At 39.3% G+C, this 17,396-nt stretch overlaps 1 protein-coding gene across 2 annotated transcripts in view; it reads left to right on the forward strand.

The window, feature by feature from the left end:
- Positions 1–17,396, forward strand: part of MED13 (mediator complex subunit 13) — a 114,967-nt gene that overhangs the window by 65,889 nt on the left and 31,682 nt on the right. For both annotated transcript variants that reach the window (XR_011383550.2, XM_051824707.3), the window contains exons 12-16: positions 2,618–2,739; positions 4,982–5,072; positions 5,201–5,415; positions 6,009–6,205; positions 6,667–7,583. Coding sequence is in view for 1 of the 2 variants with exons in the window: in XM_051824707.3 (XP_051680667.2) it covers positions 2,618–2,739; positions 4,982–5,072; positions 5,201–5,415; positions 6,009–6,205; positions 6,667–7,583 (1,542 nt within the window). In the remaining variant the exon portion in view is untranslated. The remainder of the gene's footprint in view (positions 1–2,617; positions 2,740–4,981; positions 5,073–5,200; positions 5,416–6,008; positions 6,206–6,666; positions 7,584–17,396) is intronic.

The raw sequence follows: 17,396 nt of genomic DNA on the forward strand, positions 1-17,396 counted from the left end.
CTTCCGATCCAGCTCTCTGCTATGGCCTGGGAAAGCAGTAGAAGATGGCCCAAGTCCTTGGGACCCTGCACCTGCGTGGGAGACCCAGAAGAAGCTCCTACTCCTGGCTGCGGATCAGCACAGCTCTGGCTGTTGTGGCCATCTGGGGAGTGAACCAGCTGATGCAAGTCCTCTCTCTCTCTTTCTACCTCTCCTTCTCTCTCTCTGTAGCTCTGACTTTCAAATAAACAAATAAACCTTAAAAAAAAAAAAAACACTGTAAGTCAAAATGCATTTAATACAGCTAACTTACCAATCATCGTAGCTTAACCTAACCTAACTAAAAATGCTCAGAATACTTAAACCTTATACAAAGTTGGGCAAAATCATCTAATGTAAAATCTGTTTTATCATAAAGTATTGAGTATCTCATGCAGTTTATGGACTGCCCCTATCCAAAAAAATGCTGGCAGTACAGTACACTGTAGAATATCATTTGCTTCCCGTCATGATCATGTGGCTGAATGGGAGGTTGGCATTCTGCAGATGCCTAGCATCACAAGGTTCATGACACACGTCACCGGTTAAGAAAAAGATCAGAGTTCAAAGTATAGTTTCTACTGCATATGTATTGCTTTCACATCATTGTTAAGTTGAAAAATCATTAAACCAAATCATTGTAAATTGCAAGTAATCTGTATTGTATTTTTGAAAAAATATTAGCAGTCTAGATTTTAAGTATTCTCATCACAAAACAGTATGTGAGGTAATATATATATTAAAGAGCTTGATTTAGTCATTCAACAATATATGCACATGTCAAATGAAAGAAGTAAGTAGTTTGAATTCTTCGTCCTATTTACCCTACCTTAAGTATATTTCCTGGGATGTAGGAAATGTTTTTATCTTTTTCTTGTGCCAGTGGTGCAGGTTTTTCAAACGTGAACCATTGGGGCAAATACTTGGTACAGTGGTTAATATGCTTGGGCTTGCACATGATATATTGGTGTCCTTAATTTGAGTCCCTGCCTCTGTGCTTTTGACTCTAGTGTCCTGCTAGTGCACACCCTCTGATGGCAGCAGTTGATGGTGCAGGAATTTGCGTACAGTCCACCCACAGGAGAGAACCTGCATTGTGTTTGGGGCTCTAGCATTGGTCTGGCCCACTTTGCCTGTTGCATTTAGAAAGTTGAACCAGTTAATGGAAGGTCTCTGCTTCTTTTTGCCTTTCAAATTAAATGAAAATAATTTAAAAAAAAATGGACCCATTTACCATTTCTGAAGCATCTCAGAGCTTTGGAATCTTGATTTTTGTGTTCTCTTGATAATTTAAATATGTATTATTTAAAAGGCAGAGAAATAGAGATCTCCCATCTGCTGATTTATTCCCCAAATGCCTGGAACAGAAACTGCTAGGCCAGGTCGAAGCCAGGGTCTTGGAACTCAGTCCTGTGTCCCACATGGATGGCAAGGACCCAGCTATTGGCCATCACCTTATTACCTTCCAGAATATTCATTTAGGAAGCTGGAATTGGGAGTGGAACTGGACCTTTATCGCAGGCACTTGAGACATCAATCACTACACCAAATGTGCCCACCCTTGGTGATTTTTTTTTAAAGATTTATTTTATTTGTTTGAAAGAGTTAGCGCTGGTTCACTCCCCAAATCGCTACAGTAGCCAGAGCTGAGCCAATCCGCAGACAGGAACTAGGAGCTTCCTCTGGGTCTCTCTGTGGGTGCAGGGGCTCAAGGAATTGGGCCATCCTCTGCTGCTTTCCCAGATGCATTATTATCAGGGAGGTGGATCTGAAGTGGAGCAGCCGGAGCTCAAAACGGCACCCGTATGGGAAGCCAGCGCTGCAGGCCAGGTCTTTAACTCACTGTGCCACAGTGCCAGCCCCATCTCTGATCATTTTTATGTACTTGAAAACTTCAAAACTACTTCTCTAGTGAATCCTTATGACTGACAACACAGAGGGACTGGGAAAGTGACTTTTATCTTTCTGAAAGTTAGGGCTATCTTAAGTAACTTGACATTCAGATAGTTACTTGGAAAGTTAAGTATCAGTCTTAATTGTTTTTGTTTCTCTCGTGGAAATATAAACAATCATATTTTTCCCCAAAACTGGAAAAAAAATTCTAGTATGGAAACAAAATTTATTGGGAAGATAATATTTATTGAGTGTTTAAATGCCTGGCAGTGGGCAGAGGGCTTTACCTACATTCTATCACATTTAATTCTTAGTATATGTCATTACTGAGGCATAGAGAGCTTAAGTAATTTGCCACGGTCATACTCTTGGTGTTGGAGCTGGGTTTGAATAATTGCTGTTTTTACATTTCAGGAAAATGGAGGGAAGAAGGTGTGTTTAATTCTGTTGCCCTAATGGTGTTCACAATTTTGTTAATCACTTGGAAGTACTTACTATGTTCATATATATTACATGGCCTTTGGTGAGCTTCCTGAATAAGGTGCCACAATTATTTACAATTTTTTGTCAGCAACAGAGAACTCTAGATTTTCTAAGAGAAATAATCCCTATATAAACATAAAGTTATGTATCTGGTTTAAATAAATAGAATGGTACTTACATGGTCAGTAGTAGAATTTTTTATTTTTCTGATTGACACATGTAGATGTTCCACGCCCAACTGGTCACGCCCGTCCTCCATCAACCAGTTTGATTTATGACTCAGATTTGGCTGTCTCTTACACTGACCTTGATAATCTCTTCAATTCTGATGAAGATGAACTAACAGTGAGTATTTTCTTAATCATTAGGATTATGATTTGTTTTCCTTCATTTTATATAAGATTTTATTTTTCAGAAGTAATTTGTGATTTCATTAATGTTTTATCCTTGAACAGGAGATATTTTAAAATATGAGTATATTTTTAATGTCATATTTGAGTTGTCTTGATATAGAATCACCTATAAACTTTGAATTGTCTTCCTTATCCTTTCATTTGTATGATTGAAGGATTCACGATCCAGCTTAATTTGAGCTCTGCCATAAGTCTGTTTTTTTAGTTCTTAGGAAGCTGATTTTCCTATTCTTTAATCCTCTGGTTTGAAAATTACTCTACAGTTGACTTGTTGAGAGGATATAGAAGTAATTAACATTAAAATTATGTGCCTTATAATTTGGTTGAGGAATATCACTTCTTTTGAATTTGGCATCACAGCTATAATGATAAGATAGATACACACCATAACAATGAAATAGTAAGAAAAACTAGTGTTTAGTCTTCAACCCCATTTGCAGAAAAAGGTGAAAATAAAAGAAAATTTAAAATGAGACTCCTTAGACTGGTGTTTAGCATAGCAGTTAAGACTCCCATGTCCCATGTTGGGAGTACTTCAATTCCATTCCAAGCTCTAGCTCCAGACTCTAGCTTTCTCCTCATGCAAACCCTGGGAGGGAGAGGCTCAAGTAATTGAGTTCCCAGCTCCCACCTTTGGCCCTGGCCTTGGCTCAGCAGTGGTTATTATGGCCATTTATGTGATAAATCAGCAGATGGAGGGTCTCTGCCTGCCTTTCTCTATCTCTGTATGTCTTTCTCTCTCTAATAAATAAATAAAAATTTAACAAACAGATTTCCTAGAATGTCAGATCTAACAAGTTAATGAATTGGGTTCAGCATTATCATAAAGGGGAATTGCTTTTTTATCTGTGTAAAGTAACTTGGAAATTTCAGTAGTACCTATGATGTTTCTGTGATCTTTCCTATATAACATGTCTTTAACCCTCACATATACATATGAAATGTCTATATTTTAGTCTGTATGTATAGGGCATATATAGCTATACATAAACTTTTTCCTCATATCCCATAATATAGTATCTGTCAGGGTACTGTGCAGTAGAAGAATATATCTTTGAATACTTTGGTGCATTCATATTTTCCTCTGTGCTAGCATTCATGTGTCAACTGTGGCCTTATGAGGTAAAAAAAACATTGTAGTCAGAGCTCAGTTCACATATTTACCTCATAGGGTCTAACAGTAGACAGGGTACAAATGTCAGCACTAAAAGCATTGATGATAGATTGGAGATGCTAAAACTTAGTTTGGTCAATATATTAAAACATTTTTAGTTAAGAACCTTGTTGCTTTGTCATGAGATTTTTGAAGTTTGTGCTAGGTTTCCTGTTAGCATACACTTACAGGAGTAAAGAGAATGTTAAAAGAAGGTAAAAATATATAGAAAAATTGAGGGTCTGTTATTGTGGCACAGCAGGTAAAGCCACCACTTGCAATGCTGGCATCCCATATGGGTGCTAGTGCATGTCCCAGCTATTCCATTTCTGACTCAGCTCCTTGCTAATGGCCTGGGAAAACAGTGGAAGATGGGCCACGTCCTAGGGCCCCTGCACCCACGTTGGGGAAGCTCCTGGCTCTTGGCTTTGGTCTGGTCCATCCCTGGTGTTGTGACCATTTGGGGAGTGAACTAGTGTATGGAAGATCTTTCTCTCTCTCCTTCTCTCTAACTCTGCCTTTCAAGTAAATAAGATAAATCTTTAAAAAAAGAAGAAGAAAAATTCTGAGATATGATTAATGTATATAGGAAATTTCCATGTCTTTCACTTAAAAGGACAAATGCTTTAGGAGTATCTTACTAAGAAGCAATTCTGTGTTAATTTACAAACCTTTATTGTAGATATATTTTTTATTTTAATAGGTTTTCAGTTACTTGTCATTCTTGCTTGTCTGTGTTAGGAAAGTTTTTGGTTATTTTCTTTAGAGTAGCTTATTCCCCTATCAGTTGAAAGGCTTATTGAGTCACTATTCAGAGAAACTGATCTGGGGTCAGTGTTTGTCTTAAGATTTTTTTTTCTTTTTTGTATCTTTAAATTGTATCTAGTATGTGTTTAACCTTATTATAGATTAAAAATATTTTTGATGAATGAACTTTTCTTTTAAGTTATGTCTGAATGATTACTATTTTGGGATGATATTGAATTAAAACTTCAGATAAATATCTGCTTTTTTTAAATAGCCTGGATCTAAAAAATCAGCAAATGGATCTGATGATAAAGCCAGCTGCAAGGAGTCAAAGACAGGAAACCTGGACCCATTATCTTGCATAAGTAAGTTTTCCAAATCTGTGCTCCAGATAAATTTGTAAATTTTTATCTCCAGAAAGCTCCCTACTCCCGTTTTTTTAACAGATTCATTTTTTAGTCCTATGTTGAAATGTGTGTTTTATTAAATATAGGCACTGCAGATCTTCATAAGATGTATCCTACGCCACCATCATTGGAACAACATATTATGGGATTTTCCCCAATGAATATGAATAATAAAGAATATGGTAGTATGGATACAACACCTGGAGGAACTGTTCTAGAAGGAAATAGTTCTAGTATAGGAGCACAGTTCAAAATTGAGGTTGATGAGGGATTCTGTAGCCCAAAACCTTCTGAAATTAAAGTAAGTATTTTTCTAGAAAAATAATTTACTTCCTATATTTTCTTGTAGAATTAATTTGTATTTGTATTCAAAAATCCTTTCATAGTAATTCTAGTTTTGTTGTTAAGAAATATGAGGACTGAATTGTGTGACACTAATAAGAATGCATTTAAGTAAAGAATAAAATTACCTACATTTTATTTATTTATATAAGGAGAACAGATTTCATGTATTTCATATAGATAGTCTTAAAAATATGTAACAATTCCCACTCTCCCTTTCTGCCTCCTTGCTTCTTCCTTTCTTATTTTTCTTTTAATTTTTGTAGTAAGATACTTTCAGTTTACTTTATAATCACACTAAATAAAGAATTCAACAGGTAGAAAGTAGAAAGATGTTGTTCTTCAAGAGTATAGATAAGGGCTATAGACAATAATCAGATCTCCAGATGTCAGTTTCACTCATATACATGACTTGGTTTTGTATGCAAAAATTTTACCTTACCACTACATTTTACCTTAAGAATGGGAAAAAGCTGAAATGAATTTGGCTTTTTGTTGATTTTTTTCCCTCCGAATGCTGAGATACTCAAAATCCATGATTTTTACTTGTAGGATTTTTCTTATGTTTATAAACCTGAAAATTGTCAAGTTCTAGTGGGATGTTCCATGTTTGCACCCCTGAAAACTCTACCAAGCCAATGTCTGCCCCCTATCAAATTGCCAGAAGAGTGTATTTACCGTCAAAGTTGGACTGTTGGAAAATTGGAATTGCTTCCTTCAGGGCCTACAATGCCATTCATCAAAGAGGGGTATGATTCTATTATTATTTAGATTATTATAGTATATGAACTGTTATAACTTTTTATTCATAGATAGGCTGAAAAAAGGATATTGGTTTTTGAAAGTTCTAAAAATTTTCTGGTTAATTGATTATAATGGTAATAGTTGGATATGGTTAAATTGTTAGAAAACTTTAAGAGCATTATGCTTAAATATCTGTCTTCAGAAGCATATTTTCTTTTGATTTACAGTTCAGACTTACCCCCTTTTGTTCGTTTGCTATATTGTCCACATGTTTTACATTTAGTCACCTAGAGTGTATGTATTAACTAGAAATACTTAGGTCTTAATTGTTCTTTTAGTTTTTGTACTGATTGTCCTCTATTATAGTTTGCAGTATTACAAAAACATTTGAGATGCTTTTATTTTATATTTCACAATACTTATTTAATATCTGTATGTAATTTTCTCTTTTGCCCTGTGGCAATAGTGATGGAAGTAATTTGGATCAAGAATACGGCCCTGCTTACACACCTCAAACGCATACTTCCTTTGGGATGCCTCCTAGCAGTGCACCTCCTAGTAATAGTGGAGCAGGAATCCTTCCTTCTCCATCCACCCCTAGGTTTCCAACTCCAAGGACTCCAAGGACTCCTCGGACTCCTCGTGGAGCTGGTGGACCTGCCAGTGCTCAAGGCTCAGTCAAATATGAGAATTCAGACTTATATTCACCAGCTTCCACCCCATCCACATGCAGACCCCTCAATTCTGTTGAACCTGCAACTGTTCCTTCCATCCCTGAAGCACACAGTCTTTATGTAAACCTCATCCTTTCAGAATCAGTTATGAATTTGTTTAAAGACTGCAACTTTGATAGTTGCTGTATCTGTGTTTGCAACATGAATATTAAGGGTGCCGATGTTGGAGTTTACATTCCAGATCCAACGCAGGAAGCACAGTATAGGTGTACCTGCGGCTTCAGTGCAGTCATGAACAGAAAATTTGGAAACAATTCAGGATTATTTCTTGAAGATGAACTAGATATCATAGGACGCAACACAGACTGTGGCAAAGAAGCAGAAAAACGTTTTGAAGCTCTCAGGGCTACTTCTGCAGAACACGTTAATGGAGGACTAAAGGAATCTGAAAAGTTTCCTGATGAGTTAATATTATTGCTGCAAGATCAGTGCACTAATTTATTTTCACCCTTTGGAGCAGCAGACCAAGATCCTTTCCCCAAAATTGGTGTAGTGAGCAACTGGGTACGTGTTGAAGAGCGGGACTGTTGCAATGATTGCTACCTTGCATTAGAACATGGGCGTCAGTTCATGGATAATATGTCAGGAGGAAAAGTTGATGAAGCACTTGTGAAAAGTTCATGCTTACACCCATGGTCCAAAAGAAATGGTAAGTATGCTCACAGAGTACTTTTATTTTGGCTTATTTTCTTTTACTTGTATGACTTTGCTTTTGTTTCTTAGTTAATAGAGATGCTTTAATATTGGGCTTTAAACCCTTCTAAGGATATCTATTTTTTTTTTTTAAGATTTATTTATTTATTTATTTGAGAGGTAGAGTTACAGATGGAGGCGGGAGAGAGACAGAGAGAACGCATGTGCTTCCGTCTGCTGGTTCTCTCCCCAAATGGCTGCAACAGCTGAAGCTGGGCTGGTCTGAAGCCAGGAGCCAGGAACTTCGGGTCCCCATGTGGATGCAGGGACCCAAGCAGTTGGGCCGTCTTCCCCTGCTTTCCCAGGCCATTAGCAGAGAGCTGGATCAGAAGTAGAGCAGCCAGACACAAACTGGTGCCCATATGGGTTGCGGGCGCTACAGGTGGAGGCTTGGCCCACTATGCCACAGCGCTGGTCCCAGGATGACATGTTTAGAGGCAGTTTCTTAGCTGTTGAAATAAAAGTTTGGTTATTATAAACCTGCAATTATGCAGAAATATAGACAACACTTTGCACATATTAATTAGCAGAAAATTGCTAGTTGTTTGCTCTATTCAACAGTGTTTCATTTACTGAATATTGAGCACCTTGTGTGTGCCACCCACAATATTAAACATTCACTGTTGAACAAAGTAGACATTGCTTACTCTTTTTTTTTTAAGGATTTATCTATTTATCTGAGTTAGTGGGAGACGGGGAGAGAGAGAGAGAGAGAGAGAGAGAGATGGATGGATCGATCTTCCATCCACTGGTTCACTTCGCAGATGGGAGAGAGAGAGAAAGAGATCTTTGATCTGCTGGCTCACTTCCCAGATGTCCACAACAGCCAGGGCTGAGTCATGCTGAAGCCAGGATCTTTTTCCAGGTTTCCTGCATGGGTGGCAGTGGCCCAAACACTTGGGCCGTCTTCTGCTGCTTTTTCCAGGCTGTTAGCAGAGAAGCTGGTCAACAGTGGTGCAACCAGAACATAACCCAGCTCGCTTATGGGATACCATCATCACAGGTGGTGACTTTACTCACTGTGCCATGATGCCAGTACCTCCTTACCCTTTTGAGTGCATAATTTAGTGAAAACAGATGGTAAAGAAGAAGTTGATCATTTATTGCTTAGTGACACAGTGCGTTGAAGAAAAGATAAGATTAGAAAGTAGAAAATAATAAATGACACTACAATTTTAGATATATGCTCAGAGAAGATATTTCTGAGGAGGAAGAGCATTTGAATAAACTAGAAAATGTGAGCTATGTGGTTAATTGAAGAAAGAGTATTTCAGGCAATGTAGGGTACAAAGATTTGAGGGAGTAAAGTGCTTGATATAGTTGAGGAACTTTAAGAAGGCTATTGTTGCTAGAGTGTATTGGTTAATAGGCAAAAATGATAGGGCATGAAATCTCCAGTGGTGGCCAAACACCAAAATGATGTATGGTCTTTAGAAATGTAAGACTTTTGTAGTTTATTCCAAGTGTGATGTGAAGCTGTTGAACAGTTTTGAAGAAAGAAACAACATGGTCCTTTTTCTGTTTATTTTTAAAGTGGTAACTCTTGAGATATTATGGAAAGTAGCCTGGGAGTTGGAGATTGTGAAGGTGACAGTAGAAGCAGGTGTATCAGTTGAAAGGCTTTTTCAGTAGTCCAGGGAAAAGATGATGCCTGCTTTGACAAGATTGGAAGCATCAGAGGTTTGTATTAGATTGTAGTTATATATAAAATTTTTTTTTTGACAGGCAGACTGGACAGCGAGAGAGAGAGACAGAGAGAAAGGTCTTCCTTTGCCGTTGGTTTACCCTCCAATGGCCGCCGCGGCTGGTGCGCTGCAGCCGGCGCACCGCGCTGATCCGATGGCAGGAGCCAGGTACTTATCCTGGTCTCCCATGGGGTGCAGGGCCCAAGGACCTGGGCCATCCTCCACTGCACTCCCTGGCCACAGCAGAGAGCTGGCCTGGAAGAGGGGCAACCGGGACAGAATCCGGCGCCCCGACCGGGACTGGAACCCAGTGTGCTGTGAGCCTCGGCACCGGCCTGAGCAATATGATCTTAAACAAATTAATTTCACATAGTGAGTTTTCATTTGTATTAATGAAGTAAAACTAGTACTTGACCTTTGTAGCATAATAAAGATCTGATTAATTAATTCATGTTAAACGTGGTGCTTACCACTTAGTAAGCCCTGATTTAATATAAACTACTATTATTATTAAAGTTATGAATTACATATTTTTGTCTTAGGTGTGGCCAATCCACATTTTAAAAAAGTTTCCATTTCTACTGATTAACTTTTTAAACTTTAAGTCATCGATTAACATATACAGAAAGTTAGCTACTTTCAAAATGTGGCTTTTGTGAGAATCTATGTTCCTAAGAAGTGTATATCATGTAGCTTTTATTTGGGGTTGGTGTTTGGTGCAGTGGTGAGTATGCTGTTAAGATGGTTGCAATCTGTATTGGAGTAGTTGGGTTCAAGTGCCAGCTCCAAGTTCTGCATCCAGCTTCCTGTTAATGCACATCTTTGGAGGCAGCAGTGATCATTCAAATAGCATGAGAGATGCAGATTGAATTCTGGGCTCCTGGCTTTGCCTGTCCCTGTCCTAGCTATCGTGGACATTTGGGAATTAAGCCAGTTGATAGAAGATCTGTCTCTCTGCCTTGTAAATAAATAAATGAGTAAATAAATAAATATTTTTTAAAAACTTATTTGGTTTTTGTGTCATTTGCTAATTCAGTCATTTTTTAACATATATGAAAGACTTTGCCTGGTATTTTGGAAACTGTGAGGATATTCTACCCTTAAACTGCTTACTAACTACTAGGGGAACTAAAACTGTAATGCAAGTTTGGAAGAATTAGAGATAATCCAAATGTTCATCCAGAAGAGAATTGATAGTATGATAGTACAGATGGAATATTATTTAAGATCCAAAAATGTATAAAGTTATATGTAGGGGTCAGTGTTACGGTATAGTGGATAAAGTTGCCGACTGCAACACAGGCATCCCATATGGTGTCCCGGCTGCTCCTATTCTGATCCAGCTCCCTGCTGATGGTGTGGGAAAAGCAGTCAGAGATGACCCAAATGCTTGGTGCCCCTGCTACCCACATGGGAGATTCAGATGAGGCAGCTGGCTTGGGATCAGCTCAGCTTCAGCTGTTGTGGCCATTTGGGGGATGAACCAACAATTGGAAGACCTTTCTGTTTCTATCTCTGTCCCTGTCTCTTTGTAACTCAAATAAATAATCTTAAAAATTTACATGTAGGGGACAGCACTGTGGTTTAGTAGGTTAAGCCTCTACTTGTGGCACCAGTATCCCTTGGGGTGCTGGTTCAAGTTCTGGCTGCTCCATTTCTAATTCATCTCTCTGCTAATGGCTGGGAAAATAGTGGAAGATGGCCCAAGTCCTTGGGCCCCTGTACCCATGTGGGAGACCTGGAGGGAGCTCTTAGTTCCTGGCTTCAGCCTGCCCTAGCCCTGGCTGTGGTGGCCATTTGGGGAGTAAACGAGCAGATAGAAGATCTCTATCTGTCTCTCCCTCTCTGTCTGTAACTGCCTCTCAAATAAATAAGTCTTGAAAATAAAGTTATATGTAACAAATAATTGAATCTCAGTACTTTGGTGGAAGAAGAAAGAATACATCCCAGAAGATAATAATTTATAATAATATATCTTTTAAAAGTATTGCTTTTGGGCTGGCGCCACGGCTCACTAGGCTGATTCTCCGCCTGTGGCGCCGGCACTCCGGGTTCTAGTCCCGGTTGGGGTGCCAGTTCTGGCCCTGTTGCTCCTCTTCCAGTCCAGCTCTCTGCTGTGGCCCGGGAGTGCAGTGGAGGATGGCCCAAGTGTTTGGGTCCTGCACCCGTATGGGAGACCAGGAGGAAGCACCTGGCTCCTGGCTTCGGATCGGTGCAGCGCTGGCTGTAACGGCCATTTGGCGGGTGAACCAATGGAAGGAAGACCTTTCTCTCTGTGTCTCTCTCACTGTCTAATTCTGCCTGTCCAAAAAAAAAAAAAAAAAAAAAAAAGTATTGCTTTTGATTAACTTCTGAAATAAGCAAAGCTAAATGTAATTATATGTGTATAAAATTAAAGTTGTTGCTTAATTCTTGAAATTTTGCGTGTGTCCAGAACTCACTGAGGGACAAAAATAGAAGCACTCATGATTATTTTTGTAATATTTTAGTTCTTGGGTAGTGAGATCACATTATTATTAATATTAAAGGATATTTAAAAAGGAAAAGATATAAATACATGTGATGTTTTTAAAAAGGGCATGATTATTATTATAAGACGTATATAGTGGTTAAGAACATAGGCAGGCAGCTGGCACAGTGGCATAGTGGGCTGAGCTTCTGCCTGTGGCCCTGGCATCCCATATGGGCGCCAGTTCAAGTCCTGGCTACTCCACTTCTGTTCCAGCTCTTTGCTATGGCCTGGGAAAACAGTAGAAGATGGCCCAAGGCCTTGTGTCCCTGTACCCACGTGGGAGACCTGGAAGAAGCTCTTGGCTCCTGGCTTCAGATAGGCCCAACTCCGGCTGTTGCAGCTGTTTAGGGAGTGAACCAGCAGATGGAATACTTCTCCCTCTCTCTCTCTCTCTCTGCATCTCTCTAACTCTGCCTTTCAAATAAATAAATCTTTTTAAAAAAATAGAAAAAAAACTTGAATTTCATTAAAAACTTAAAAAAGAACTTAAGCAGGCTATGAAATCAGATTGTTTGGGTTTAAAATATTACTCTACCATTGTCTGTTTCCTGTGACCTTAAGGATGTCATTTAGCTTCTCTACCCCAGTTTCTTTTTTTTTTTTTTTTTTTAACTTTTATTTAACAAATACAAATTTCCAAAGTACAGCTTATGGATTACAATGGCTCTCCCCACCCCCCCATAGTTTCCTTCCCACCTGTAACCCTCGCCTCTCCTGTTCCCTCTCCCATTCACATCAAGATTCATTTTTAAGTATCTTTATATACAGAAGATCATTTTATATTAAGTAAAGATTTCAACAGTTTGCACCCACACAGAAACACAAAGTGTAAAATACTGTTTGGGTGCTAGTTATGGCATTAATTCAAAATACAACACATTAAGGACAGAGATCCTACATGGGGAGTAAGTGCACAGTGACATCCTGTTGTTGACTTAACAAATTGACACTCTTGTTTATGGTGTCAGTAATCTCCCTAGGCTCTTGTCATGAGTTGCCAAGGCTATGGAAGCCTTTTGAGTTTGCCAACTCCGATCTTATTTAGACAAGGTCAGAGTCAAAGTGGAAGTTCTCTTAAAACAGGATCAATAATAGATTTATGTATTACTGTGTTGAGCAGATTGATTGACTTAATTTATATAAAATAGCAGTGCTTGGTACACAGTGAAACTCAAATATTTGTAGTAATGTTAACGTTGGCAGTAGCATTGGTGGTATGCTTTAATTATTAGTATTGTTTTTCAAACAGACTTACTTGCCAAATACTAGAAAATACTGAGCTTTATCCAGTGTACATTTTTTATAAGTAAACACTGATATAAATAGAAAGCTCTGTAAAAATAAGCATTAATTTTATTCTAAAAATTGTCAAGAATAAATGAAAACAAAATTCTCTTTATATTCCAATTAAGAATTTTCACATAAAAATGCAAGAAAATATAAATGCTCAAAGTGGGAATAGTTTCACTAAATTGTAGCAGCATTGTGACCAAGTGGCAAGGTCTTATATTAAGGCCCTGTGGCCTAATTGTTCCCTCGTGTTGACCAGATACCATCTTCTCACTATAAAATTGCAAATCTCCCTTTATATTCTCTGTTCTGTTCTTTTTGCTTTTCCCCCTATTACTTGCTTGTTACTTTCCAAGTGTGCTATATAATATATCGATTAGTGTCTTTTTGCTAAGCATAGTCCTGTGAATTCTCTGTAAGATGAAAGGTTTTTGTTGATATTTCAAGCACTTAGAAAAGTACCTGGCATATAGGAGATTATTGAGATACTGAAATATTTATTTGAATGAATTTAAAAGTCTACAAAGTATGTTTTGTAAATTCTAATGACAATATTTATTTTGTACAAGATAGATAAAGCTTTGTCCTGATTGTAAAGGTACATACTTGCTGAACAAAAATTAATTTAGACTGAACAGGGGCCAGCGTTGTGGTGTATTGGGTAAGGCCACCAGCTTCCTGCTAATGGCCTGGGAAAAGCAACGCAAGATGGCTTAAGTGTTTGGGCCCCTGCCATCCACATGGGAGACCCAGATGAAGATCTTAGCTCCAGGCTTTGGCCTGGTCCAGCTCTAGCCATTGTGGCCATCTGGGTAGTGAACCAGCAGATGGGAGGTCCCTGTCTCTCATCCCTCTCTCCCTGTTTCTCCCCTAACCCTCTCTTTGTAACTCTGACTTTCAAATAAATAAATCTTTTTAAAAAATCTAAATAGTGTAGAAAAGTAAAAGCAAAAATTGGAGCCGGCACTGTGGCGTAGCAAGTAAAGGCGCCGTCTGCAGTGCCAGCGTCCCATATGGGCGCCGGTTCGAGTCCTGGCTGCTCCACTTCCAATCCAGCTCTCTGCTATGGCCTGGGAAAGCAGTGTAAGGTGGCCTAAATCCTTGGGCCCCTGCACCCGTGTGGGAGACCTGGAAGAAGCTCCTGTCTCCTGGCTTCGGATCGGTGCAGCTCCAATGTGGCCAATTAGGGAGTGAACCAGCCGATGAAAGATCTTCCTCCCTCCCTCCCTCCTTCGCTCTCTCTCTGCCTCTCCTCCTCTCTCTCTGTAACTTTCAAATAAATAAACAAAAATTTTAAAAAAAGAAAAAATTGCTCCAATTTCTGCCCATCCTCGCCATCATATCACCTCTTGATTTGTCTTTTTTAAAACAGTTTTGTAGAGCCGGTGCCGTGGCTCAATAGGCTAATCCTCCACCTTGCGGCGCCGGCACACCGGGTTCTAGTCCCGGTCGGGGCGCCGGATTCTGTCCCGGTTGCCCCTCTTCCAGGCCAGCTCTCTGCTGTGGCCAGGGAGTGCAGTGGAGGATGGCCCAGGTGCTTGGGCCCTGCACCCCATGGGAGACCAGGAAAAAGCACCTGGATCCTGGCTCCTGCCATCGGATCAGCGCGGTGCGCCGGCTGCAGCGGCGGCCATTGGAAGGTGAACCAACAGCAAGGGAAGACCTTTCTCTCTCTGTCTCTCTCTCTCACTGTCCACTCTGCCTATCAAAAAAATAAATTAAAAAAAAAAAGAAAAAGAAACTGCTTTAAAAAAAAAAAAAAACAGTTTTGTAAACACACCATACATTTCAGCCATTTAAATATCCAATTGAATGGTTTAAATATTCAGAGTTGGACAGGTATCACCATAATTGATATTAGAACATACTCATGCTAATTAGCAGTCATTCCCTTTTCCCCTACTGTTCTCCCTCCCAGTCTTCATTGACTGGCTTTTTTCACTTAGCATTATGCTTTTTAAGTTTTATCCATGCTATAGCATGTATTAATATTTTATTGCCAAATATTATTTATTGTATAGTTATACCCTATGTTGTTAATCATGTTGTTAATCCATTCATCAGTTGATGGACATTTGGGTTGTTTGCATTTTTTGACTATTATAAGTAATGCTTCTGTGAATATCTCTGTATAAGTTTTTAAGTAAACATATGTTTTCATTACTGTTAGGTGGACTCGCTGGGTCATATATCTCTGTAACCTTTTAAGGGATTGCCAGACTTTTTTTAATACAGCTGTGCTATTCTACGTTCCCACTTGCAATGTATGAGGGTTCTGCTTTTTCCAAACCCTCATCAACACTTGTCAATATGTCTCTCTCTTCCCTCCACCCCCTTTGTTTTTTTGAGAGGTGGAGAATCAGATGGAGAGAATGCTCCCATCCACTGGTTAACTCGTTATGCCAACAACCACCCAGGGTGAGCAAGAGTTAGGAGCTGGGAGCTCAATCTTTGTGTCCCATGGGTGGCAGGAAACTAACTACTTGAACCATTACTTAACTATCTCCCAGAGTCTCCATTGACAGGAATGTGGACTCAAGAGCTGGAGAAAGACAGATACTCCAGTACAGGATGTGGTGTCTTAACTGCTTAGCCAAAGACCTGCCTCTGTATGTCTTGTTGATTATAGTTGTCATAGTGGTTACGAAACAGTATCTTATTGTTGTTTTGATTTGATTTTCCCTGATTACTAGTGATGTTGAGCATATTTTCAAGATTTATTTTTGTTTCTTTGAAAAGCCTTGTGATGGAGGGGTGAGGTTTTTTTTTCTCCCCTACTGGTTCACTCCCCAAATGGCTGTGATAGCTGGGACTGGGCCAAGCTGAAATCAGGACCCCAGAGATTTATCTGGGTCTCCCACATGGATGGTAGGGGCCAAAATATTTGGGCCATCTTCTTTTTATTTTTTTTAAGAGATTTATTTATTTATATGAAAGGCAGAATTACAGAGAGGGGGAGAGAGAGAAAGAGACAGGTCTTCCCTCTGCTGGTTTTCTCCCCAGATGACTGCAACGGCTGAAGCTTCGCTGATCCGAAGCCAGGAGCTTCGTCTGGCTCCCATGTGCATGCAGTGGCCCAAGGACTTGGGCCATCTTTTACTACTTTCCCAGGCCATTGCAGAAAGCTGGATCGGAAGTGGAGCAGCTGGGACTCCAACTGGTGCCCATATGGGATGGTGGCACTGCAGGTGGAAATTTTACCCACTGCGTCACATGGCTGGCCCCTGGGCCATCTTCTGATGCTTTTTCCAGGTCATTAGCAGAGCGGTAGATCAGAAATGGAGCAACTGGCACGCATAATGGCATGCTGGCTGTTGGCATCTCAAGTAACAACTTAACCGACTGTTCTACCATTCTGGCCTCCATGTTATTCATTTGTTTATTGTGCTTTTGTATCTTCTCTGAAGAAATATCTTTTTAGATCTTTAGTTTTTCTTTCTTTCTTTTTTTTTTAAGATTTATCTTATTTATTTGAAAAACAGTTGAAGATTCAGTCCCCAAATGGCCACAGTGGCCATAGCCGAGCCAATCTGGAGCCAGGAGCCAGGAGCCTTCTCTTGGTCTCCCACGTGGGTACAGGGGCCCAAGGACGTGGGCCATCCTCTGCTGCTTTCTCAGGCACATGAGTGGGGATCTCGGTCAGAAGTGGAGCAGCTGGGACTCAAACCAATATCCATATGGGATGCTGGCACTGTAGGCCAGTGCTTTAACCTGCTGTGCCACAACACCAGCCCCTTTAGCTCATTTTTTATGTGTTTTACTACCGAATTGTAAGAGTTCCTTATAAGGATTAAAAAAAAAAAAGACCCTTAGGAGATATATGATTTATAAATATTTTCTCCTATTTTGGGGGTTGTGTTTTTACTTTCTTTCTTGATGGTAATCTTTGAAGCACAAAAGTTTTTAATTTTTCTGAAGTACAATTTTTTTTCTTATTGCTTGTTTTTTTGGTCTCATATCTCAAAGACATGTCCCTAGTTCAGTTTCATGAAAGTTTATTCCTATATTTTTTTCTAAGAGTTTTGTAATTCTAGTTCTTATTTAAGTCCATTATCCGTTTTAATTAATTTTTATACATAATGTGTGGGAAGGTTTCAAATTCATTCTTTTGAGTGTGACTATCCATTAGACTGATTATCTCCCCATTAAGTTGTGTTGGCACCTTTGTCATAAATCAGCTGATCATGAATTAGAGGTTTGATTTCTGGATGCTCCGTTCTTTTGTATTAATTTATTTGTTTACTCTTGAAGATCCTTATATATCCACATATTTCATATGTAT

This window comes from Oryctolagus cuniculus, chromosome 17 (assembly GCF_051225735.1).
Source record: "Oryctolagus cuniculus isolate XC-2025 breed Fujian yellow rabbit chromosome 17, ASM5122573v1, whole genome shotgun sequence".
Taxonomy (NCBI): domain Eukaryota; kingdom Metazoa; phylum Chordata; class Mammalia; order Lagomorpha; family Leporidae; genus Oryctolagus; species Oryctolagus cuniculus.